This window comes from Octopus sinensis, linkage group LG13 (genome assembly GCF_006345805.1).
Source record: "Octopus sinensis linkage group LG13, ASM634580v1, whole genome shotgun sequence".
NCBI classification, from domain to species: Eukaryota; Metazoa; Mollusca; class Cephalopoda; order Octopoda; family Octopodidae; genus Octopus; species Octopus sinensis.
The window spans coordinates 37,570,005-37,597,093 of record NC_043009.1 but is presented as its reverse complement, the minus strand read 5'-3'; the positions used below and the strand labels follow the sequence as shown (position 1 = coordinate 37,597,093).

General features: G+C 36.9%; 1 protein-coding gene across 2 annotated transcripts in view; it reads left to right on the top strand.

Moving 5' to 3' along the window:
- The first annotated feature begins 4,474 nt into the window (after positions 1–4,474).
- The window catches only part of LOC115218620 (ATPase family protein 2 homolog), a 32,861-nt gene continuing 10,246 nt past the window's right edge, over positions 4,475–27,089 (top strand). The window contains exons 1-11 of one of the 2 annotated variants that reach the window (XM_029788524.2): positions 4,475–5,411; positions 7,969–8,203; positions 11,296–11,575; positions 13,281–13,339; positions 14,205–14,885; positions 16,070–16,199; positions 18,296–18,352; positions 20,089–20,212; positions 21,703–21,837; positions 24,327–24,444; positions 26,850–26,974. In XM_029788524.2, the coding sequence (XP_029644384.1) occupies positions 5,373–5,411; positions 7,969–8,203; positions 11,296–11,575; positions 13,281–13,339; positions 14,205–14,885; positions 16,070–16,199; positions 18,296–18,352; positions 20,089–20,212; positions 21,703–21,837; positions 24,327–24,444; positions 26,850–26,974 (1,983 nt within the window). In that variant the 5' untranslated portion in view covers positions 4,475–5,372. Of the gene's footprint in view, positions 5,412–7,968; positions 8,204–11,295; positions 11,576–13,280; positions 13,340–14,204; positions 14,886–16,069; positions 16,200–18,295; positions 18,353–20,088; positions 20,213–21,702; positions 21,838–24,326; positions 24,445–26,849; positions 26,975–27,089 lie in introns of those variants that run through there. The other variant, XM_029788525.2, reaches the window with a different exon arrangement.

The window sequence follows — 27,089 nt, the reverse complement described above, 5'->3', positions numbered from 1 at the left end:
CGGCTCAGCATCATGGCAGCAATTTCTTGATACAGTATTTCAACTACCGTGTGCAATTGGCTACGAACTGGTATTCTCATTCTTGTATCTATGAATTTCTCACTTCGATGGCAATAGACTCTTTCACTGTCTCCTTCTTCATTGATATTCTTATGTTCTTCACACGTGCATACATCTATCATCATCATCATTGTTCGACCGTGGTCGAGACAATGGAATTTACCATGCTACGCCAGACTTCACGGTCCATCATGGCATTACGGAGGTCCTGTTGCTGGATGCCTGTATCCCTGGAGATTACATCAGGGTAGGAGAGTGTGCGCCCTCTGGTATTGCGAGTAGATGGCTTCCAGAGGAGAAGAGTAGAAATTACTTCTTTTTCAGCTCTACAACAATGTCCAGCAAACTGGACTCTCCTACCTTTCACAAGAGATGATACAGCTGGTAGTTTCCCATATATTTGCATTTTGGTTGGATGGCGCTTCCACGAGAGATTTTGAGCTCTCATAAGGAGGCGAGTGTAGGTTCCATCCAACCGCCTCTCAAGCTTCTTTGATAACGTCCAGGTTTCTGAGCCATATAGTAGAATTGGTTCGACTGTGGCTTTGATGATTTCAAGTTTGAAGTCTCTACTTAGATTTGATGACCAGATCTTATGCATGTCATTGCAGGCTGACCAGGCCATACCCTTTCTAGTTAGAAAGTCTTTTCCAGATGATGATATGAATGACCCAAGATATTTATAATCAGAAACCATATTTAAGGGCGCATTGTTGAGAGTATGGATGATGCAATCACTGTTGGACAGGCACTTGTTTATGTATTCAGTTTTGGCCTCATTGAGGTAAAGACCTACACAATTTGAGGCTTGTTCAAGAGATTGTAAAAGAGATTGGGCATTGGAGAGAGAATCACTGATAAGAGCGATATCGTCAGCAAAGTCAGTGTCTGTCAAGTACTCAGCTGGGTGTCTGGAACTTCTTGGTTTTATTTCAAAGCCCTTGCCAGAGATGGTATCAACTGACATACGTAGCACATAATCAACAACATCTATGCTTACACACACACACACACATTTTGTTCTCATGACGGCCTGTCTATTATTCTGTATACATGACGCACAGACAGACACATGTTATTACATCAAAAACATCTCTTAACCATTCTACTCGGTTGTGTCTCCTTTTTCTCTCTGGTACTTATATGTACGGTTCAATATATATTTATTGTATCGGCCGTGTGATGTACTAAAGAGCCATTCTCATCACCTCGCATCGCACGGTCCTTACACCGATAATGAACTTAATCGTAAACGTAACAAAAATTACAAGAGCTGCGTTGTACAAAGAGATTGTAGCATTTGTCACATACGAATTTCGAATCACAATTCAATCACGTTTTGATCAGGTGTGTAACTGAGATCTTGTCCAAACAACGGCTGTTGTTCACGTGATAGTTCTGTAGCATGTCTGGAAATTTCCGTGAGTGAAGACTCAGAATTTGCTCTGCAGGTTGATGAATCAACTGACATTAGCAACAAAGTACACTTACTCGCTTTATTGATGGTAACCAAAATCATAAATCAGTTGTTTTGTTGCGAAGAAATGCCACTCACTACAAGAGGTTAAGATATTTTTGACATTTTATCTGCCTACCTCGAAAAATGAAATTAATCCTGGAATTCGTGTGTTGGAATATGTACCGATGGGGTACCATCTGTAATAGGCTCTATTAAAGGATTTATATCTTTCGTACAAGAACAAAATCCTAATGTTATACGTACTCATTGATTCCAATATAGACGTCATTGATTGGTTGAAATTGCCGAAATGCAAGAAATAGCATACAAACTATAGAATTTTCTCAAGAAAGCCAAGAGGATAAGATGTTTTATGTAACACACTACCAGTATACGAAGTTTAAAAGTGTTTAGTTACAAAGAAATTGTTTTAGAAATCTGCCGGTCAAAGTGAAAAGATCCAACCAAACTACATGCCAGAAGTCCTTAGAGAAACCGAAGTGAAAGAAATCCAATTAAAAATGGCCGCAGCCACATAATATAAGTGACAATCGGACGAGGCAGAGGTTTATACGGCCAATCACAGACCGAATAGATCTGTAAACTTACAGTGTCGTTTGAGCCTACTTGAGATTAAAAATGTATGCTTTAACTAATGCTAGTAAATATATGTTTTAACTAATGCTACATGTCGCTTATTTGAACAAATTTGTGTTGATATGGATTCCCAGCACAAGCACTTACTCTTACACACAAAAGTCAGATGGCTCTCAAAAGGTAAGGTGCTACGTCGCATACACGAAGTCCAGAAGGAATTGCATGCATTTTTTAAAGAAGAAAAACATGAATGCTTCTTGGAATATCTACAATGTGAATTTTGGGTTTCCAAGCTGGAATATTTAACAGAGATATTTGCACAACTTAATAACATCAAAACAAGTATGAAAACATTCTCACTTCGACAGTTAAACTGGTGTCATTTAAAAAGAAAGTTGTAATTTGGAAAAATAGAGCTGAAGGTGGTGAACTTCGAAATGTTTCCCTTAATACGTAAAAGCTGCATGAAAGAAATGATGGATCTTTTCCTTTTGAACGGCATATGTCAACACAATTTCTAGTTAACTAAACACTTTTAAACTTCGTATACTGGTAGAATGTGTTTATAAAATATCATTTTTTCTTGGTTTTATTGAGAAGATTCTATAGTTTGTAACATATTTCCACTTTAAAATCGAGCATTTCGGCAATTTTAACCAATCAAATACGTCCATTTGGAGTGAAAACATACCGTGCTATATGAATATGCCCCACGTTTAAGAAACAGATTGGGTTTATTTACATTTGCGAAGAAAAAAGATCCCCCTACCCTTAACCCTAAAATAGATTGAAATACACTAGATCGATACAAGGGTTATAATTATGGGTGACAATTTCATACGACACCGCTACGGAAAATGGGATTTTTTTCTAGCGGTGTTAAATGAAAATGTCACCCATAATTATAACCCTAGTATCGAGCTATTGCATTTCAATCTATTTTAGGGTTAGGTTTAGTTAGGGTTAGGGGTGGGGGAAGGGTATCTTTTTTCTTCGCAAATGTAAATAAACCCAACTGTTTCTTAAACGAGGGGCATATTCATACAGCACGGTATATTTTCACCCCAAATGGACGTATTTGATTGGTTAAAATTGCCGAAACGCTCGATTTTAAAGTGGAAATATGTTACAACATATAGATTTTTCTCAATAAAGTCAAGAAAAAATGATGTTTTATAAACACATTCTACCAGTATACGAAGTTTAAAAGTGTTTAGTTAACTAGAAATTATGTTGAAAACTGCCGTTCAAAAGGAAAAGATCCGAAATGACTCCTATTGTATATGAACATTTGACAAATCTGGAATGAAAAATAAACATTTATTTTCCGTCATTGAACACAGAAGAGTACGATTGGGTTCGAAATTCCTTTGACCTCAAAAAAGAACGTTCCATGTATCAATTTTAACTTTAAGTAAGCCTTGAACAATAAAATTTGCCGCTTTCTCTAATAACTGCAAACACAAAAGATAAATTACAAAATAAATTTACTTTTCTGTAAAATTATAACTTCTTCATTTTGGCCTGGTTGTAGTAAAGATACAAAACTCACTTGTAGCCTGCATTGTATAGAGTTGTACAAAGAAACTGTTTATTGCAAAGAGAAACATTTCCTCAAAGAAAACTAGGTATGAGACGTTTTGCTACAATCTTTTTCACGTATGTGATTCGACACTCACTTATTTGACATCAGGCATTTTAATGTTTCTCTCGTGCTCCCCCTTCGTCTGCATATCTTTCTCTCTGTAAGCCTATTTCTCTAGGTGTTTGTGTTAATTATCTTCAATTAATACACTGTAAACCTTTCTCCCTCTTTGTATGTGTATATTTCTGCGCACGTTTTTGCTTCTAACGCCAAAAAGTACTGTCGCCAAAACAAACCGAATGTCCGGTCAGCCGTGCCAAATCATCAGCGCCCAATTGTCTCATTCCGAAGAAAGCTATCTTTTGTGCAAGTTATCGATGTCATTTATTTACGGTAATCATGTAATAGCACGTGAGTGTCAACTTGAAGAACTACTGTCGAGATATATAAGTAGAATATCTTGATTATGGTATTAGGTCCGTGTATTTGTATTAAAAGAAAAATTCATAAAACCATCTCATGCCGCCTATGAAAAAAAACTACTGACAATGCAAACACTTCCACCAAACACTGGAAACGAAGAAGCCTCGAAATGTTCCCTCCATCATGAAAACCGAAAAAAAACCCCAAAAAAACAAATGCTCATTTTAAAATAAAATAGAAATACATTAAATGAAAAGATCACAGAAAGTCTTTATAAAATAATTTCGTTTTTCAAAAAAATAAACATTACATGTATCTACTAAAAAATTATTTCAGAGAAAATCAATGAAAATATATTATAGGAATGAATGGGAGAGCAGGCTCACTGAAGGAGCCCCTATGCTTACACGACCTGCTTGAAACAGCAGACAAATCTCCCTCAATGTAGTCTTCGTTTTTATGACTTCTTGAATATGAAAGCACTCTTTAATCATAAGCAGGTGTTTTCAGAGCGAAAGTAAACTAGTGGAAGTCGAGTATCTGCTAGATTATTACATAACATCCAGTGTGACGTCATCATTGAAATTGGATCCATCATATACATTAATTACATGCCTAATTAACGTGACCATTAACTACACAAGTGTATAAAATGTATCATATGTTTATAGAAGAGAACGTTTAACAGCAAATCACTTTCATAGGGGACCTGGAAATGAAGAAGCGACTGGCCCTTAAACTATACCCTACTACCTTGATAAAAAGGTATGCTATCTTTATAAAGAAATCGCTGGAATGCTTTAGATCCTGTTAGCAGAATGAAAATTGACTTGGGACTACACTTCAACAAAGGGTTAATGAGTCAAGGAAGAAGCTTCTACTTGAGTTAAGGGTAATCTGCGGCCCGCTAACCTTCTGAATGGCACACCTAACGCAAAATTACCTTCAAACATTTTAGTAAAGCAGCTGGTTTTTTCGAAAAAGATTGCCCATATCTGTTGTATATTCTCACTCGAAATATTAGAAATAGCAGCAAAATCTCCCTCAAAGCATATCCTAGTGTCTAAAAAAGGAGTCACATTGGATAGTTTTGCTTGGAGTGTGCTATTCCAGCAGAAAAGACCGTACCATTAACGATATTGTAGGCTTTGAACTAAAACCTCTCAATCAATGAAAAGAACATGTTCTCGCAAGAAATGAGAACGAGCACGAGATTTCAAAAAATGTAAACGAAATGGCGCCGTCCACATGTTCCGAGAAGATTCGAGTGTTATAAAAAAACAATTGGTATGTTTGACATAATCTCTTCGGTTTTTTTCCGATTTCTAATTACGAAAAAAAGTAAGTCTTTGGTGAATACTCAAAACTGTATTGCAGACATTCCCGCGATCACTCTACATGCTATTAATAACAACTAAATCTCTATCAAATCACACCTTAGCATTCTTGAGAAAAAAAAAAAAAAGAATGCGAAGAGAGATTGGTTAAAAGTTGGTTCTTTCTAGATACACTGCCTGAAAAGACAGGACGAAATAGTATAGTCATGACGACTCACGACTCCAGTACATATTTCATCTGAGCGCTTAATTTATCGATAAATATTTTATAAAGCTCTGAGAGGAACATAAACACACATAGATACATATATGATAGGTTTTGTGTTGACTGTCACAAAAAATAAAAAAATAAAAGAGTGCTCGGTACCATAGTAGAGATTGATAATATTTTTGTTTTGATCGACTCAGTCTCTTGCTAGGCTAGGTTTTTGCCTGTAGGTGCATAGGGTCTTCAGACAAGGGACCTGTGCACTCACAAGTGTGTGTGTGTGTACTTATTCATTTTTTCCGAGCAGCAAACTAATACTCTTGCTTGTTATTCATACATCTGTCTTTGTCTTTTGTTTTTCTTTAAATTTCACGCCATATATATATATATAATAATATAAATAATATATAAATATATGCATATATACATACATACATATACTCTTTACTCTTTTCAGTCATTTGACTGCAGCCATGCTGGAGCACCGCCTTTAGTCGAGCAAATCGACCCCGGGACTTATTCTTTGTAAGCCCAGTACTTATTCTATCGGTCTCTTTTGCCGAACCGCTAAGTGACGGGGACGTAAACACACCAGCATCAGTTGTCAAGCAATGCTAGGGGGACAAACACAGACACACACATACATATATATATACGACGGGCTTCTTTCAGTTTCCGTCTACCAAATCCACTCACAAGGCATTGGTCGTACATACCTACATATATATGTATATATACATGCATATATGGGTACAGGACATAAAAAAAAACGTGGAAAACAAAGAGAAACGAAAATAAAAACAGAAACGAGACATATATATGGTAATCTTTCGGTGTATATGTTATAATTATCGAATTAAAATCACCTGTGTTATCAGTTGTTTTATCAATAATTTACGGAATATTTTTATTTCTGTAATTAGCCTTGGATATGTTCGAATGAGCTGAATAGTTAGATAATGCACACAAACATTGCACAACCGCTGGTAACGGTGTGTGTACAGTGTGCTTACACTGCACTTGTTTGTGGAGAAAGAACGTACCTTTATCAAATGCACTTGTGATAAAACATTGTCTCTCACAACTCATAATATAAAGATCATCACCCGTTAACGAAAACAAAACAAAGAAAAAAACCCCAGCTCGCTGGGTGTTAACTGTAAAGAAAACGAATATGAAATTGTAATTTTTGAAAAAAAATGTTCAGAATCAGATTCTCCATAGCCGAAAACGTGGAATTCCGTAAAAAAATTTAATATATATAAGTGGCTGTGTGGTAAGTAGCTTGCTTACCAACCACATGGTTCTGGGTTCAGTCCCACTGCATGGCACCTTGGGCAAGTGTCTTCTACTATAGCCTCGGGCCGACCAAAGCCTTGTGAGTGTATTTGGTAGACGGAAATTGAAAGAAGTCCGTCGTATATATATGTGTATGTCTGTGTTTGTCCCCCCAACATCGGTTGACAACCGATGCTGGTGTGTTTACGTCCCCGTAACTTAGCTGTTCGGCAAAAGAGACTGATAGAATAAGTACTAGGCTTACAACGAATAAGTCCTGGGGTCGATTTGCTTGACTAAAGGCGGTGCTCCAGCATGGCTGCAGTCAAATGACTGAAACAAGTAAAAGAGTATATATCCATTTTCCTGTCGAAGGGGATCTTTGTCTTGCAAGCTGCATTGCGATTTAATTGGTGCTGGTGCTATGGACAAAAAAAAAAAAAAAAGAAGCATCCAGTACACTCTGTACAGTAGTTAGCATTAAGAAGGGCATAGAAACCTTGCCATGCAAACATTGGAGCATGATGCACTACTTCAACCTGTCAGATCCTATCAAATCATCTAATCCATGCCAGCATAGAAAAGGGACATCAAAAGATGATGTATATTATATAAAACGTATATATTATTCCAAAATACTAATGTACTATATATATGTGTGTGTGTGTGTATGTATATATATATATATGCACACATAAACCTGTCTTTGTCTTTAGTGGCATATCTGTATTGGAAAAGTTTTGAATCTTAAGGTTATCTCCCCTTCTGAAGTGGAATCGGTCAAAATTGCTATTTGGTAATTATGATATATTCTTTAGAGATGGAGATGATTTTAATAAATCAACAATTTTTGTGGTAGAGTGCAATACAAGTTCTCTGTAATTCAAATACATGCCTATGGCCATTTTTAGTTATTTCTCTTAACTCATTTTTGTTTATATATATATATATAAAAAAATTTTATATGTATCTGTTTTTGTTGTTAGGCCTCATTGAATTTTCTTGTTTATTTATTGCAAAGTCTCTCCAGAAAAAACTGATTATCAGACAATTACCAAACATGCCTGCCAAACCAAAAGCTGCACGTTCAGAATGGAACGAATGTGCACAATGTGGGAAGATCATTAATTATCGACATGTCAGCAAGCATTCGTTACAATGTGGTGTTGTAACAGGTATAGAAACTTCCGGTTACTTGTACCATGGTACTCTGCATGGTATCGTATCTAGTTTTGGTAAGAATAGCGAACTTTCATGTAAGTATTTTTTATTAGTAGTGGATGATTTAAAAATTTTTTTTACATTTGGAATTTAAATCCTATACATGCATGTCATAAAATATGGATAGTCACATTGAAGGGTATTTGGATGACAATTCAAGTGCTCTAAAGTTCATAAAGAATTGGGATCTTTACCTTTTGACCTGCAGATTTAAAAAATAATTTTTTGTAATTAAACACTTTCAAGCTTTGGACACTGGTAGAATGTGTCATATAAAATATGTTTTACTCTTAGCATTTTTGAGAAAAACTTATATTTACGAAGTAATTTCACGTCAAAGTAGTCCTATTTCGGTAATTTCAACCAATCAATGATGTGTATTCAGCTGAATAAAATTACTGCTGTTGTTTGTCAACAAGAACTTCCAGTTGTGTATATTTTGTTTGTCACTGTTATTCATGACAACCCTAACCCTAAAACTTTAAAACTAGTACAAATGCACAAACGATGTCATAAATAACAGTGACAAAGGAAAAATACACCGCCGATAGTTGTTATTGACAAACAACGGCAGTAATTTTATTCAGCTGAATACATGTCATTGATTAGTTGAAATTACTGGAATAGGACTACTTTGACGTGAAATTACTTAATATAAGTTTTTCTCAAAAATGTTAAGAGTAACACATATTTTATATGACATTCTACTAGTGTTCGAAGTTTGAAAATGTTTAGTTACAAAAAATTATTTTTTAAATCTGCAGGTCAAAAGGTAAAGATCCCAATTCTTTATGAACTTTAGAGCACTTGAATTGTCATCCAAATACCCTTCAATGTGTAACACATATTTTATATGACATTCTACTAGTGTTCGAAGTTTGAAAATGTTTAGTTACAAAAAATTATTTTTTAAATCTGTAGGTCAAAAGGTAAAAATCCAACAATTGCCTGAAAGGCATCATGTCCATAGCCAAAACACCTAACTCCCTTCAATCCACACATAGCCATGTAGTTAAGAATTTAACTTTGCTTCTACCTAGCATCTTGAGCAAGAGTGTTTTACTATGTCTTCCCTACCCAGTTGAGGGATCTTGTCTTGTGAATTATTTGGTGACTTTACAAGTGCTGGTGCCGTATTAAAAGCATCCAGTACACTCTGAAGTGATTGGCATTAAGAAGAGCGTCCAGCTGTAGAATCCATGCCATAGAAACACTAGTGTATGAAGCAGTCCTCTGGCTTGTCGGTTCCTGTCAGACAATCCATCCATGCCAGCATGCAAAACGGGTGTTAAATAGTGATGATGATATGTTCACTAAAGCTTTATGAATTAAATTTGTTGACAGAAACTGTGTGGAAGCTTTTGGATGTAATCTGGTCACTGGGGTGCCTTTAGTAGATTCCACTCTGTTGTAAGCATTTGGACTGGGTCTTCAGTTTGAGGATAACATCCCCTTTCTTCTCACTAAGTACTGTGTTTAGCTACAGTTTATATCTGTAAGCAGTAGAAGCACTAAATATCTCAGGTGTGATTGTGTGGTTCAGAAGTTTGTTTCCCAACAACATAGTTTTGGGTTCAGTTCCACTGTGTGGCACTTTGGGCAAGTATCTTCTACTATAGCCTCGGGCCACCCAAAGCAAAAACTGAAAGAAGCCCATCATATGTATATGTGTGTGTATGTGTGTATGTCTCCTTGTCTTGACATTGCGTGGTAACTGTAAATTATTGATACTGTCATATAAGCCGTCATTCATTTCCAATATTCTCTGAGAACATATCTGGCCATGGAGAAAGGTTATCTTACATGGAAACAGGTGGAGGTTGGCAACAAGAAGAGGCATCTGGCCATAGAACATCTGCTTCAATTAACTTCATCTAACTCCTGAAAGCATTTGGGTTGCTATTTCTAGCTGAGAAATTAAATAATCCGAATTTTACATTTGTATAAAGCATTTGTATTTAGTTAGTAATCAGGAGTAGCATAGATAGTTTTTGTGACGGAATATTTAGACATGTATTTTGCACTAAAGCACTGCAGCAACTGAGACTACATATTGGATTGTAATAATGGAAAAAGCAGAGGTGCTTCAAGAGGGAAGAGCTGGGATTTATCCTAACTACCTACATTATAAATATATATATAGAGAGATAGATAATGTTTGAAGTTATCATCATCGTTTAACGTCCGCTTTCCATGCTAGCATGGGTTGGACGATTTGACTGAGGACTGGCGAACCAAGATATTGTATCTTAAGAAGAAGGAGACAGTCAAAATTTTAGATAATTCTTTATTAGCATTTTCGTTATTTTAACCGAACTCTTGAAGATAATAAAACCAACATTTTCATTGTCTTGCAGAGTTTGGTTAAATGAACAAAAGCACTAATAAAGAATTATTGAAAATTATAACTGCCTCCTTCTTTTATGAAAAACCTTTTTGATTGCATGTTCTGGCCACTGATATATTCATAGATAATTTTGAATTGTTTACAATATATCCTGTGTAGTGTATTTTTACACTCCTCTTTTATTATTTATTTATTTTTCACTCATATTCAGTTTTTTACCGTGGCTTGTTTTACTAGTCTCTGCTTATAAAAGCTGTGCATGACGTTTGAATTCAAAATTTGAATGTGTAGATAGAAGTTGACACAGTATTCTTGCCGGTCGGGACATATATTAAGCCCCAAGGTATTTTTTTTGTGTTAATTTCTTTGTACAGGAATGTTCTCCTGATGAGAAGAATGGATTCGTTTTTGGTTCCTAACTTTGAAGTTGCAATAGAGGACTAAGCATATGTTTTTATTTAAATTTTGAATTTTATGTCATGTTGCTCGCTGACAGCTTTTTTAGTGAAGAGATATAATATGAGTTGTTGTAGTGGCTTTATAGCAGTAAATAATTTTGAATTGTTTACGACATATCCTGCATAATGTATTTTTACATTCCTCATTTATTATATATATATATATATATATATATATATAAAATATAAATATGTATGTATATGAAATGTGTCATGAAAAACTGCTAAGATAGCATGCTTACTTTAGGGTATATGACACTGTGTGTGTAAACATATGTTAAATGATGATAATATTATCACTTCTTTTTCTCTCTCTTTATAGCTGATCAAAAGAATCTAAAGGTTCCTTCATCCATTAAAAGTGACTTGGTTTACCTACACCCATCATGCTTGCCTTTTTGTAAACTGGCTATTGGTCAGCCATGTCTTGTTGATGGACAGTATGTACAAATTATCTGGCCTTATGCTTTCAATGACCCCTGCACTATTGTGATGTCGGATGAACTTTTGCTGAAACTCGACAAGAAAGTTGATGACAGTGTTTCAATTTGCTGCTTACCTCAGCCTCATTGGCAAGCATCTATTCTTCATCTACAACCAAAGTAAGTTACCTGTTATTATTATTATTAAAGGCGGCATGCTAGCAGAATTGTTAGAAGCTGGGTAAAGTGCTTAGCAGGATTTCATCTGTCTTTATGATTACAAGGTCGACTTTGCCTTTCATTCTTTTGGGGTTGATAAATTAAGTAGCAATGAAACACTGGGGTCAATGTAATCGACTAGTCTCCTCCCTGAAAATTTCAGGCCTTGTGCTTTTAGTAGAAAGGATTATTAGAGACAGTGAGCTGGCAGAAATGTTAGCATGCTGGGCGAAATTCTTCGCGGTATTTTGTCCGTCTTTATTTTCAAATTCTGCTGAGGTCAACTTTGCCTGTCATCCTTTCAGGGTTGATAAAATAAGTACCAGTTGAGTACTGGGGTTGATGTAATCATCTATCCTCTTGCCCCAAATTTCAGGCCTTGTGCCTTTTGTAGAAAGGATTCATCATCATCATCGTTTAACGTCCGTTCTCCATGCTAGCATCGGTTGGACGGTTCGACTGGGGATCTGGGAAGCCAGAAGGCTGCACCAGGCTCCAGTCTTGTTATTATTATAACAACGATTAATACTATTGTTATTACTTGAGGCTGTAAAGTATTGAATAAGATAAATGCTTTAGTTACACCTCTTCATCCTACCAGGACCATTTGTGCTTTTGATCCTTCTTGAGGAGGGAGTGATTGATAAAATAATGTACCAGTCAACTACTGGGCTTAGTATAATCAACCATTTTGCTTCCCTCAAGATTGTTGGCCTTGTGTTAGAGAGACAAGTGGCCATGTATCTCCTCTTGCTGTAGCAGAGATACATGATTACCCTGCAATATATATGTGGGTGGGAGCAGCTGGAAAGAGAGATAAAAGTGGTACCGATGAGGTGTCAGGCATAGTCTTAAGGGACAAGAAGGTGATTGTAAGTGAGAATAGGAATAGATGATTGGTAAGGGTAGGTGGCTAAGTTCACAAGAGTGTAAGAGAGGAGGGACTGATGGTTAGGGATAGCAGCAGAGGTGAATGGTGAACAAGGGTGGAGGTGTGGTGAACGAAGGTAATATGGTTGATGGTGTAAATATGTGTTTTTGTGTGTATGTGAGGGTAGGGGAAGTGTGAAAGAAATGGGAGCAGCTCAGGAAGGAGGAGGTAATAAATGTCAGTACAGAAAGGTGAAGAGCAGCAGTATAATAAAATTGTAGGTAGATGACAAATAGGGAGATGATATGCAGGGAGGATGTACAGTGACAGAGATGGATGTCAGAGGTATGTAAGGATGGATATAGTAAGTGGGAAACAAAAGTTGAGGGAATGTTGATGGTAGATATATGAGAATATGTTGAGAATGATAGCAGATATGAAAGGGTGTTAAGGATGGCAGGCATAAGATTAGTTGAGGGAAATGAGATATGACTGGTGGTACAAAATGGGGTGATTAGTGGAAAATAAAGCGGGAACAGACGAACTTGAGAATGAGGGATGGATGTTAAAAGGAAGTGGTTGCAGGGAGAAGGAGAAGTGGTAGCACAAAGGGAAGATGAAATATGCAGTTTTGTTCTCATAAAATATATATATATATCCCTCACAAGGTATTAAACAACCCAAGAGTAGAAGACACTGACCTGAAGTGACTTGCAGTAGGATCAAACTCGCAACCATGTAGTTTGGCTATGTTGTGTGTATGTATTGAATTGTAGAAATATTTATATATTGTAGGTGTTGTAAAGATTTCCATTCATCTAATGATTTCATCAAGTATTTACAGTTGAAATTAGGTGAGTCAGATTAGTGTTTTCACTTCTTTCAAATATAAAAAAATCATTTATTTACTAAAAAAAAGGGGGGAAAAATGACCAACTAATGAGATTATTATTTTTAAAGTGGTGACCTGGCAGAATTGTTAGCATGCTGGATAAAATGCTTTGCAGCATATTCTGAGTTCAAACTCTGCTGAGGTCGACTTTGCCTTTCGTCCTTTCATGGTCAGTGAAGTAACTACCAGTTGAACACTGGTATCATTGTAATAGACTGGCTCTGTCCCCTAAAAAATTTCAAGCCCTATAATAGAAAGGATTATTTAGGTGCTGAGCTGGTATAATCTTTAGTGTGTCAGACAAAATGTAAGCAAACTTTGATCTTGTGCAACCAATATGAAACCTTCAGTCTCTGCTTTCAGTCCTGAAATTATCATCATCATCACCGTTGTTGTTGTTGTTGTTGTTGTTGTTATTATTATTATTATTATTATTTTATTATTATTATTTATTATTATTATATTATTATATTATTATTATTTATTATTATTATATTATTATTATTATTATTATTTATTATTATTTATTATTATTATTATTATTATTATTGTTATTATTATTATTATTATTTATTATTATTATTATATTATTATTATTATTATTATATTATTTATTATTATTATTATTATTATATTATTATTATTTATTATTATTTATTATTATTATTATTTATTATTATTATTTTATTATTATTATTATATTATTATTATTATTATTATTATTATATTATTTATTATTATTATTATTATTTATTATTATTATTATTGAAGATTTTTGTTTTCCTGTAATTATTATTAATTACTTCTCTATATTTGACATTTTTCAGATGGGAAATTCTTCTGTGAGAACAACAAATTTTCTGTTAATTATTATGGTCAAGCATGTTCCTTTACAATAAAAAAGATTCAGGGATTCACAGAACATTTGTCTTTCCAAGTCTCTAAATCTAGATCTGTGGATACAAAAGGAACAGACATGCTAACTGATAGCATGAGTAAGATGGAGTTATCTTCAGAAAAAATTACTTCTTTTGCTGACATTCATCCAGAAACTCCTACTTCTACTAAAGTAAAGCAGAAAATCTCTTGTGAGAAGAAAATCTTGGCTGAAAACTTATCACAAGATGAGAATTCTCTAACCACTTCCTGTACATCCTTAGCAAATGAAAATCCTGGACCATCTAACTCTTCTTGTAGTCCTTCAAATTCATTTGTTGAAACCTTAAAATCACCAGTCCAAGTTTCAACTCCATTATCTTCCTCAACTATGCAAGGTTTCCACACACCATCGAAGGCTAATTTGACATGTGATATAAATTGTGAGAGGACATTTTTTAAAGTAACCACCAACACCAAAATTATAGTTAATGGTTCTGAGAAGAAAAGTCAAACGAAGAAAGCTCCTTCAGTTTTTTATTCATCCGTTGGAGGCTTGGATGCTCAGATAGCTGCTCTACGAGAAACAATAGATTTGCCACTATCATCACCAGATCTCTTTAGTGCCTATGGTAAGATTTTGTATTCCATAAAACTCCATGTATGATACATACTTTTTTTTTTATGCCAGCAAGAAAAGAAAAGGTATGCCCTGGATATTACTGCATCAAGTCCTATAACTCATAGGGCCAGTTAGTTTTCATGTTACGTAAGTGACCCAGATCACAACATTCCCCAGTGAACAGGACACCCATCTGTCACAGGATTATTCATTTGTAAACTGAGTGAACTGGAGCAACATGAAATGAAGTGTTTTACTCAAGAACACAACACACTGCCCAGTCCAGGAATCGAAACCATGATTTTACCATTTTGAGTGCAGCACTTTAATCACTAAGCTACAAGCATTCATGTAATTTGTCACCAAAACCAACATTGAAATTAGAGTGAATTTAATACATGACATTTGGTGGTAAAATTTTTCCCCCAGCCACTAAACAAAAATACGGCTAATGTTATAAAGCTTTTTATATTTAAGATTATATTTTTATTATATATCAATGTGTTTTATTGAGACACATTAAAAAGCAATCTATTTGAGTTGTTGTAGATTATCTATTCATGTAGTAGATGTGTATCTAATTGACACTCTGTCAGTTTTGATGACAAGGGTCCCAGTTGATTTGATCAATGAAACTGCTTGGCTGAGCACTCCACAAGCACACATACCCTTAGCATAGTTCTCAAGGAGATTCAGCATGACACAGAATACGATAAGGCTGGTTTTTTGAATTACAGGTACAACTCATTTTTGCCAGCTGAGTGGAATGGAGCAATGTGAAGTAAAATGTCTTGCTCAAGGGCATAATGCACTGCCAGAAATCAAACTCAAAACCTCACGATCATGAATCAAATACACCTAGCCACTAAGCCACATGCCTTCACTAGATGTATAGTATATGGTATTATAAGTTTTTAAGTCAATTTAGGTTTGAGATTCAAGTGGTGTATTATATATTGATTTTACACCTGTGCCATCAGGTGTTATCTCATACATCTGTTGTCAATGAAGAATATTGTTTGAAATGTTAGCCTTTTCCTTTTCTTTATAGCAAAAAACATTTTGATTCTTTCTACTCATTATTTGCAGACATAGCTCAACAAATTTTCTTGGATCCTACTGTCTTTATTATGTTCTTTCTGTTAGGTTCCTGTCAACCTTAGAGATCTATTCATTTTGTAAATTCCTTTACAGGTCTTTCACTACCGAAAGGTATTCTTTTATATGGTCCTTCTGGGTGTGGAAAAACTCTTTTGATGAGAGCCATTAGCAATGAAGTTCAATGCTTTGTCAGTGAAATTAAAGGCCCAGAAATCTGGAGCAAGTAAGTCCATTTCTTTCTTAAGCCTTTTGTTACCATATTTTTACTGAAATACACTATATTTCTTTCAATTAATTAAAAGAATATTGAAGAATATAAAGGTGGCGAGCTGGCAGAAACGTTAGCGCACTGGGTGAAATGCTTAGCGGTATTTCATCTGTCTCCACGTTCTGAGTTCAAATTCTGCCGAGGTCAACTTTGCCTTTTATTCTTTCGGGGCTGATAAATTAAGTACCAGTTACGCACTGGGGTCAATGTCATCGACTTAATCTATTTGTCTGTCTTTGTTTGTCCCCTCTATGTTTAGCCCCTTGTGGGCAATAAAGAAATAAGAATATTGAAGAATATAGTAAATTAACTTTGTCGGTATTAAGCTGATGTTTGAGACATGAACTAACATGGAATTTTAATTGGAAGTTTTAATTTAGATCCCCTTAAAACAGGCAGGTTATACAATAGATCCAAAGGTAATCTCAAGTGGGTTTGTATCAAGGGGTTAAAAGAGATATGTGGCATATATGTCTGTCCATAGCCCAGTTTTAATTTATAGCTTTATATACTGTATTAATGCTCAAAAGAAAGGCATGAATATCAAAACACCGAAGTCTTGTGTTTAATTATGAAATGTGTATAGAGCATGAGCAGTCATGGTGAGGTCTTAAAGTACAAGTTCCTATCTTCTAGAGAGTCTTTTGGGCAATGTTAAAAGAGAATTAGGAAAATAACAGAAAATTTAATAATAATTATCATTGTCCTTTTTTATGCTTGATTTTGGCATATTGACATGGATTGTATGAATCTTCTTGGGACAGTATTCTATGACTGGATGCCCTTCCTGATGTCAGCTTTTACTTGTTTTCAAATATGGTACATTATTTCACTGGTCTTGACATATTGAACTGCTGAGCTGCAGGACATTACTACCCAAGTGCTGTCAATGCTAAGACACAGAAATGAACACACACACACAACATCACATACACACATGCACACACACACGCACACTCACATATAGGTATATATATATATTTCATCATCATCATTATTTAATGTCCATTTCTTCTCATGCTGGCATGGTTTGGATGTGTGTATCTACATATACATGCACACACACACACACACACATCTTCAATATCCAGATTACAAATTTACATTTATACCAATAATAATTGGTGCACTTTGTTTTGTAAATAGATGCTTAACTGTCGATCTGGATAAGCTTGGATTTTTAGGAAAAGAAATCAACCAACTGATTCACACTTTACAAATGCAATCTGTAAGTGGAACAGTAAAACTATGCAAAACTTTTTTCAGGTTTAAAATGTGACATTGTTTTCGTTATTTGTGTTCCAACGATGGAGCTTTGTACCTTTGTTAGAAACCAACTCCTTCAAAGGAAGAATTTAAATAATTAAAAACAGAAAAGAACATACATATATACACATGTACATAATGGGCTTCTGGGTTTTCAAAATCCACTCACAAAGATTTGGTTAGCCTAGGCTATGGTAGAAGACACTGGGATCAAATCCATAACCATGTGGTTGTAAAGTGAAATTCTTAACCACGCTTTCATGCCTATGCCTAAGACATTTGCTTAATTAATTGCAAAATAATAAAATCCTACAATTTACTTCCGCACTTTCACAATCCTGATAATGTCTGTCAATTTATTTCCCCATTTTTACAGCTTTGCAAATGAGATATCATCATCATCATCGTTTAGCGTCAGCTTTCCATGCTAGCATGGGTTGGACGGTTCAACTGGGGTCTGGGAAGCCAGAAGGCTGCACCAGGCCGAGTCTGATCTGGCAATGTTTCTACGGCTGGATGCCCTTCCTAACGCCAACCTCTCCGTGAATGTAGTGGATGCTTTTTACGTGCCAGACGAAGCTGGCAAACGGCCACGATCAAATGGTGCTTTTTATGTGCCATCGGCACGGGGGCCAGGCGAGGCTGGCAAACAACCCAAAACTTGTAGCCCATAGCTCAGTACTAAATTTGTTTTGGAATATATTAAATATACTCATCCCCTTTTTTGAATATATTAAATTTCGCTGACATCTTTCTTCTTCTTCTCAATAATTCTTCTCTTGCAGATATTTTGGAGAAACTGAATCTCGTCTGAGGGAAATTTTCAGAAAAGCAAAAGAAAGGTATTTTTCTTTTATTTTTTATCTGTATGTGTGTGTGACAACCACTGCCACCACTGCTGCCAACACCATGGTAAAATTGTCTGTTATGTATGTTAACATAGGTTGGTTAGGTCTGCAATACCATAAGGTCTTCACGTAAGTATCTCCGTCCTCTGCCATTGTATTATCTATGTGATGAAACCCAAATTTCTCAGATTGGGCAATGTCCTGCTAAGTTCTTTGGTCAAATACTACAGGGATCAGCTTTCCCTTTCTGTTTTTTGATAGTCAATTACTTACATAAAGTTAATTATCGTTCAAGTGTTGGGGTCACTTCAATCAGTTAATACCCCCTCCAAAATTTCTGGTTTTGAGTTTTTGTATAAAATTCATCATCTGTTTTCCATGCTGGCATGGGTTGGAGGAGTTTGACAGAGAGCTGCACTAGGCACCAATTGCCTGTTTTAGCATGGTTTCTATGGCTGGATGCCCTTCCTAACACCATATTATTATTACTGTTGTTGTTGCTAGTGGTGGCAGTGGTAGCGGCATCATTAGCATTTCAGATAAAATGTGTAGTATTTTGTATCTCTATAAGCATATCAGTCAACCTTGTATTGAATATTGCTGTCATCTTTAGGCTGGTGCCTCCTGTGAGTGTTTTAACTTGCTTAATCAAATTATTAACATGGTAGGTCTTCTTTCTACTGTGTTAGAGTCCTTGACTCATTGTCAGAATCTTTCTGCATTGTGTCTTTTCTATAAATATTTCCATGGTTATTGCCCTGATGAACTTTCTGGTCCAATACACTGTGTCAAGACCTTTAAACATACCACCCACTTCTCTTCCCAGATGATTCTATTAAACTTCCTATTTGTTGTAAATTCCTTTATTGTAATAGCTTTTCCCTCAAAATGCCACACTCTTGTTTTCGTTTGATTTATAATATTCAGTCCTTTAAGTTTTCTGTCAATTAACATCTTTTGAATTTGTAAGCCCCTTTCTCTCCCTCTTTGTTGTCCCTTATGCTACAGTGGCTTCTAGCTTTGTTCACTACAAAATCATGAGAAAGAATTCCCTCTGTCCAGTGTTACCACGCTTTGTTGGCCAACTACTTTATAGAGTTTAGAATTTTTTTTTGGGGTGTAGTACAAGTACTAATGGAGGCACATGGCCTAGTGGTTAGAGCAGTTGACTCGCAGTTGAGGGATTGCAGGTTCGAATCTCAGACTGGGCGATGTGTGTGTTTATGAGCGAGACACCTAAGCTCCACGCAGCTCTGGCAGAAGGTAATGGCAAACTTCTGCTAACTCTTTCTCCACAACTTTCTCTCACTCTGCATCTTGCAGCTCACCTGCGACGGACTGGCATCCCGTCCAGGTGGGGAACCTATACGCCAAGGAAACTGGGAAACCGGCACTATGAGCCAGGCATGGATCGAGAAGGAAGAAACAACAAGTACTAATGAGGTTACAGTGTCCCCTGCAAGACTAAAGTATCCTTTCTACTCTACATTGTTTCCAATCTTTCAAGCAAGTGTGAAAAAATGGGTGAGCAGAAGAGAGAATAATGAGCAATGGAATGAAAGAAGAGAGAGTATGAAAAGGAGCAAGAGGATTGTAGAGGAGAGAGAGCGATGGAAGAGAGACAGAGATAGTTGTGACAAACTTTACATCAATGTTGTTCTGTCAAGACACCAAGTATTTGTTACTACTATTGTTAACTCTATGTCCTTATATCAATGTTATCCTTTCAGGGCACCAAGCATCATTCTGATTGATGAATTCGACAGTCTTTGTCCCAAAAGACAGAACAGCGCTACTGAGCTAGAGAAACGAGTTGTCTCCACACTCCTCACTTTAATGGATGGCATCAGCAATGTATGTATTGGTTTTTATCTTGCTCTGTATTTATTTTTCATAAGTATATGTGTGTGTGTACCGCTATGGATATTTGTCAAAGCTTGGTCTTCACTCCACCCTTTCTGTTTATTATTGATGGGTTTAATGTTGCAAGCTTCGAGTGCTCTTCCAATTCACAAACACTTGCACACACACACACACACACACTGTCTCTCTTTCTCTCTTTCTCTACTTTACTCTACTGGATGGCTGTTCAGTCAACTGTGTTTATCCACCCCTTGATTGGTTTTTGTTTTTCATCCCACACTGCCCTCAAATTTCCTTCTCACCAGCAAGCTTGGTAAGGTTGCTAGTTTTGTCGCCAATGACCCAACAAAACACAGGTTTCTATGGGTTACATGGTTGCCATTTGCTGGTTTCTGCTTAGCAGGTCTCTGTCCTGATATACATGTATGTGTGTATGTATATGTACACGTTCCCACACATACATGTATATTATACATGCACACCCACACACACATATATAGATAGATAAAAGCATACATGTATATATGAATGTGTATACATTTATATACATTTTGTATTTTACTGATTTCAGTCACTGAGCTATGCTAAAACATTGCCTTCTTGGATATAGTCGACCCATGAAAAGTGGACAGTAAAAGAGGATGATAACCAGTATACTCTATATTATTCTATATCCATTTAATCATGTTAAGAATTAGGTAATGGTAAAATCTGAAATCAGAGGAAATGATTTAAAGTGTGTCTTGGCAATGCTGGTAATGAAAAATATGATGTTACGGCATAGGTCCTAACGTGGAATAATCACTTAAAGGCTGGCGGAAGTGAATAGGTTAAAAGATAGGGTCAAGTAGCAGAGGAGATGGTATTTACATTCCACATATTGCACACCTCACTATTACACCTGCTCATTTATTGTGATTACCTCCTCTTTTTGTTCTGACTTTCTTGTCAGTTCACTTCTTTTTCATTTCTGCCAGCTGTTATATGATCTCTCCATCAAAGAATCTTTATCTGAAATGTCAGGCTTTCCCAGTTCTCATGGTAACCAACTCTTTCTTGGTTTTACAAGCATTTAATAGATTGCCTTAAACAAATAGAGGTATAGTATAATATCAAGGCGGCAAGCTGGCAGAAACGTTAGCATGCCGGGCGAAATGCATAGCCATATTTCGTCTGCTGTTAAATTCTGAGTTCAAATTCCGCTGAGGTCGACTTTGCCTTTCATCCTTTCAGGGTCGATAAATTAAGTACCAGTTACGCACTGGAGTCACTGTAATCGACTTAATCCGTTTGTCTGTCCTTGTTTGGCCCCTTGTAGGTAGTAAAGAAATAGGTATAGTATAATATCTGTATCAATGTTCCAAGATGTGACATTTAATTCTGTGTCCTTGTTACTTAATTTCTGTGCCAGCCTGTGTAATTTGTATTTGATTCATTTGTGACATTTAAGATTTCTTGAAATTCTTCTTATTATTATCTAGGATGTCTGTGATGAATTATTACTGGTTGTGGCAGCCACAAGTAAACCCGAAGTGATTGATTCAGCTTTACGGCGCCCTGGTCGGTTTGACCGTGAAATAGAGGTTGGTGTACCAACTGCAAAAGACCGACTCGATGTAAGCAGACTAATTTTGTTACAGTTTACCAACTTCAAGACAAATTTTGTTCCCATTTTTGCACAAGTTTTTCCAGTTTCTTTGATGGACTGTCAAACAAGCATAAATATAAACACAATGTTTATCCTTCATAAATCCCATGTCATAAAACTGAAGCACATATGATTTTTTTAAATAAAAATATTCATGAGCCACAACATACATTTTTAAAACTATGTTCATGAATAAAATTAATACATAGCTACACAATACTATTCACTCAAGTAGATTAATTAATCTCTGTTGAAGGCTTTTTTTTGAGTCTTCATTTTTGTAGTTAATATTTTAAAATCTGCTTGATAGGAATGTTAAAGAGGTTTGAGGTAAAATAGACCTTCGAACTTTAGGTCTCACCAAGGAAATGACCAGAGACCGAGACCTTTGGAAGTATGCTGTGCGTGGGAAGACCCGGCAGGACAAGTGGGACCATAACCCGTGGCCTCTACCTGGGACGTAGCCAGCCCACTTATGCATACCTTTCCTTCTTGTGACACAAATCTTACTTGTGAAGACCTGTTGAGGCAAGTGAAAATCAAAATCGAAATCGATCAACATCAATGGAAATTGTAGCTGTGATACTAGTGCCGGTGGCACGTTAGAGAACCATCCGAACGTGGCCATTGCCAGCGCCGCCCTGACTGGCCTCCGTGCCGGTGGCACGTAAAAAGCACCATCCGATTGTGACTGTTGCCAGCCTTGTCTGGCCCCCGTGCCGGTGGCACGTAATAAGCACCATCCGATCATGGCCATTTGCCAGCCCCGTCTGGCTCCTGTGCAGGTGGCACGTAAAAAGCACCCACTACACTCATTGAGTGGTTGGTGTTAGGAAGGGCATCCAGCTGTAGAAACACTGCCAGATTAGACTGGGCCTGGCGCAGCCTTCTGGCTTCCCAGACCCCAGTTGAACCGTCCAACCCATGCTAGCATGGAAAACGGACGTTAAACGATGATGATGATGATGATTTCAATACTCGTGACTCAGAAGCTGCAGCTTGGCCACCACCATTGTTACGGAAGCTGTTTTAAGAACTTGGAATGAACATTGAACCAACCAGTTTTGTTGTTATTTAACAATTCACTAGGATTTGCCAACCTCTTAATAGGTGCAGGTGTAGCTGTGTGGTTTAGAAGCTTGTTTTCCAACCACATGGTTTCAGACTCAGTCACATTTTCTGCTATAGCCCCGGGGTGACCAAAGCCTTGTGAAGCGATTTGGTAGATAGAAACTGAAAGGCGGCGAGCTGGCAGAAATGTTAGCATGCTGGGCGAAATGCTTAGCGGTATTTCGTCTGATGCTACGTTCTGAGTTCAAATTCTGCTGAGGTTGACTTTGCCTTTCGTCCTTTCGGGGTCAATTAAATAAGTACCAGTTACACACTGGGGTCAATGTAATTGACTTAATCCGTTTGTCTGTCCTTGTTTGTCCCCTCTGTGTGTAGCTCCTTGTGGGCAGTAAAGAAATAAGAAACTAAAAGAAGCCTGTCATGTGCTTGTGTTTGCGTATATGTATGTTTGTATGTGTGTAAAAATGTTAGTGTCTCCTTAGCTTGACATCACTTGATAGTTGTAAACAAGTGTCAATACATGTTGTATCATTTCCATGGAAACATTTTGGTCATGGGGTGTAATTACCTTATTTGGAAAGTGGTGAAAGTTGGTGACAAAAAGGGCATCTGGTTGTATAAAATCTGCCTCCACAAATTCCATCTGACCCATGCAGACATAGAAAAATGGATGTTAAAATGATAATGATGAGAATAAGTAAATGTAGTAGTGGTAGTAGTAGCAGTAGTTGTTGCTTACCCTCAGATTCATTTTGTTCTTTTGAACTTATAATCAAAAGTATTCCAGGTACGACCACTCCATGTGTATTTTTTTCTCCAGACAATAGGATGTGATTTGAAGTAGATTTGGCAGGTATTTCTAGCTGTTGAATGACCACATGGAAGATTTTGCATTGACTTGTAGTAGTAGTAGTAGTAGTAGCAGCAGCAGTAGGAGTAGTAGTGATGGTTTTAGTTGCAGCAGCATTAGTAGTAATAACAGTTTATGAGATGTTTTAACCCAACTGTTTCAATCACTGATTCAATGCTGACTTATTTGACAACAGACATTTTACTGTTTCTCTTGTTCTCTCTTTACATGAATGAATAAAGGGAAAGTGTTTATGTCAGTCATGTTCAATTGATAAATTATAATCACTCTCTCTTTCTTGCTCTGTCTCTCTGTATGCACATATTTATGAGTCTGTGTGCTTACATCCAGTGCCAAAACTGGCTGAATGTCCAGTCAGCCGTGCAAGATGGTCAGTGTCCAAACAGTTCTGCCTGATCATCTCATTCTAAAAATCGCAGTAGCTGTAATAGTAGATGTAACGATAGTGGTCCGTATAACACAGTGTCAGCAGTAATTTAAAAAAATTTCCATTATCTTGTTTATAATCCTAACAGATTCTGAAAAAGCTGCTGAAGAATATTCCCAACACTGTCACTGAAGCAGAAGTCAAAGACATAGCTGATGCTGCCCATGGTTTTGTTGGGGCTGACCTCTCAGCAATCTGCAAAGAAGGTCGGTTGCAAGTTATTACAGTATCCCTATGATGTCATTGATATTTAGGGACAACACCAGTGTCTGTTATATCAGATTCCCTTTTTCACCTTGGACAATGTCTGTAGAATGGAGAGGGGAAACTTGCATGCTTGGGCAACTGCTAGTTATCATCATTGTCATAATTGTCAGGGTCATTGTTTTAACGTCCACTTTTCTACGCTTGCATGGGTCAGACGGAATTCATTGAAGTAAATTTTCCTATTTCTTGACCCTCACTTGTTTCTAAGCAAGGTTATATGGGCCCCATGGCTGGACATGTTTTTATGGCAGATTGGAACTGAAGGACATCATTTCTATGACTGATGCTCATTTACAAATCTCATACAATGTCTGGACAAGGGGGACACAAACACACATTAACACAATTAACACACACATACAATAGATAGTATTAAATATATATATACAATGCATTTGTGCTGGTGCCATGTGAAATGCACTCATGCCAATGGCACTCATGTTGGTGCCATGTAAAATGCACTTGTGCTGGTGCCACATAAATGCACCTGTGCCAGTGGCACGTAAAAAGCACCCAGCACATTCTGTAAAGTGGTTGGCATTAGGAAGGGCATCTAGTTATAGAAACCATGCCAAAACAGACAATTGGAGCCTGGCTGACCAGTGTCTGTTAAACCATCCAACCCATGCCAGCATGAAAAACGGACATTAAACAATCATGATAATGACTACCATCTCATAGTGCTGCTGTAGGGGTTGCTTCCTAACCATGTGGTTTCAATTTCAGTCCAACTGCACAACACTTTGGACAAGCCTCTTCTTCTATAATCTCAGGCCAACTGCCTTGTGAATGGATTTGGTAGATAGAAACTAAAAGAATCCTGTCATATGTATGTGTGTGGGTGGGTGCTTGTGGGTCCCCTTGTCTTGACATCATCTGATGGTTGCAATCGAGCATCAACATCATACATATGATGTTCATTTCCAGTCTTCCATGAAAATCATGTTTGGCCTTGGGGGAAATATTACCTTGCTAAAAAGCAGGTGAGAGTTGGCGACTGGAAGGGCATCTAGGCATAAAAGATCTGCCTGAACATGTTTCATTTTACCCATGCAAGCATGGAAAAGTAGACATTAAATGATGATAATGATGATGAATTATTAGCAATCTTCCCTAATATTAGCCATTTAACTTTGCAATAATGTCTGCTACATGTTTTGTCAGTTAGGTAGAAAAAAGACAAGGCAAAACTTTCAGGTGAGTAATGGCTAACTCATTACTCTAACTTCACAGCTATTGTTCTTATGTGTTGATGTATTACTTTAAAAGTAAATGTATCTGTGGGAAAATCAGCCACTTACATTATAACACAATAGCCAGGAAGTTCCACTGACATAGCTTGAATATTTATTAGCAAAATTTCCAAATCATAAGCTCTGTGTGTGTGTGCATGCACATTTTGACGTTGAGATATGAGAGAAAGATTACTCACTACAAGGATAGTTTATTTACGCACCTCCGTGCCGGTGGCACATAAAAAGCACCATCCGAACGTGGCTGTTGCCAGCCTCGCCTGGCCCCTGTGCAGGTGGCACGTAAAAAGCGCCATCCGATCATGGCCGTTGCCAGCCTCGCCTGGCCCCCATGCCGGTGGCACGTAAAAAGCACCATCCGATTGTGGCCGTTGCCAGATCAGACTGGGCCTGGTGCAGCCTTCTGGCCTCCCAGACCCCAGTTGAACCGTCCAACCCATGCTAGCACGGAAAGCGGATGCTAAATGATGATGATGATGATTCATTTATTTACTATATTCCTGCTAAAATTAGATGTGTATATGTTTGCAGGTGTGGCTGTGTGGTAAGAAGTTTGCTTTTCAATCATGTGGTCTTGGGTTCAGTCCCACTGCAGAGCAAGCACCTTCAGCATGTGTCTTCTTTGTAAGTGAATTTGGTAGATGGAAACTGAGGGAAGCACATTGTGTGTGTGTTTGTTTTGGTCTTCCACCACCACCACCACCACCACCATTTGACAATAGGTGTTGGTTTGTTTACATCCTCATGGCAAAAAGAAACAATAAAAACCAGGCTTAAAAATAAGTACTGGGGGCACTTTATTTGACTAAACCTTTCGTGGTGGTACTCCAGCCTGGCCACAATCCAATGACTGAAACAGATACGAGATAAAAGATATCTGTGTGAGTAATATACTGTGATTCTCTGTACATCTTGTTTGACTATAGATCTGTACTTGGAAAGTTCCCTTGTGAGGCACAAGCTTGTTATATCTGTGTGTGTGTGTGTTTGTGTGTGCTAAGATATTACTATGAAGTCAGTAAAAAATGTCCTGCATTCATGCCAGTCTGCAATAAACTAATATATGTCTCCTTTTTTTTTTTTAAACACAGCTAGTCTAAAAGCCCTGAGAACAGGAAACCACTCCAGTATACGGCTGACTGTAAGTCATTTGATACATGGCTTGAATGTCACTAATCCAAGTGCCATGAGAGAAGTTCTACTAGAAGTGCCCCAGGTTAGATATTTCTAATTATATTTGTGTTATCATTGTTGTTAACAACATCATCATCATCACCAGTACAAACACCTTTTATTATTATTATTATTATTATTATTGTTATTATTATTAC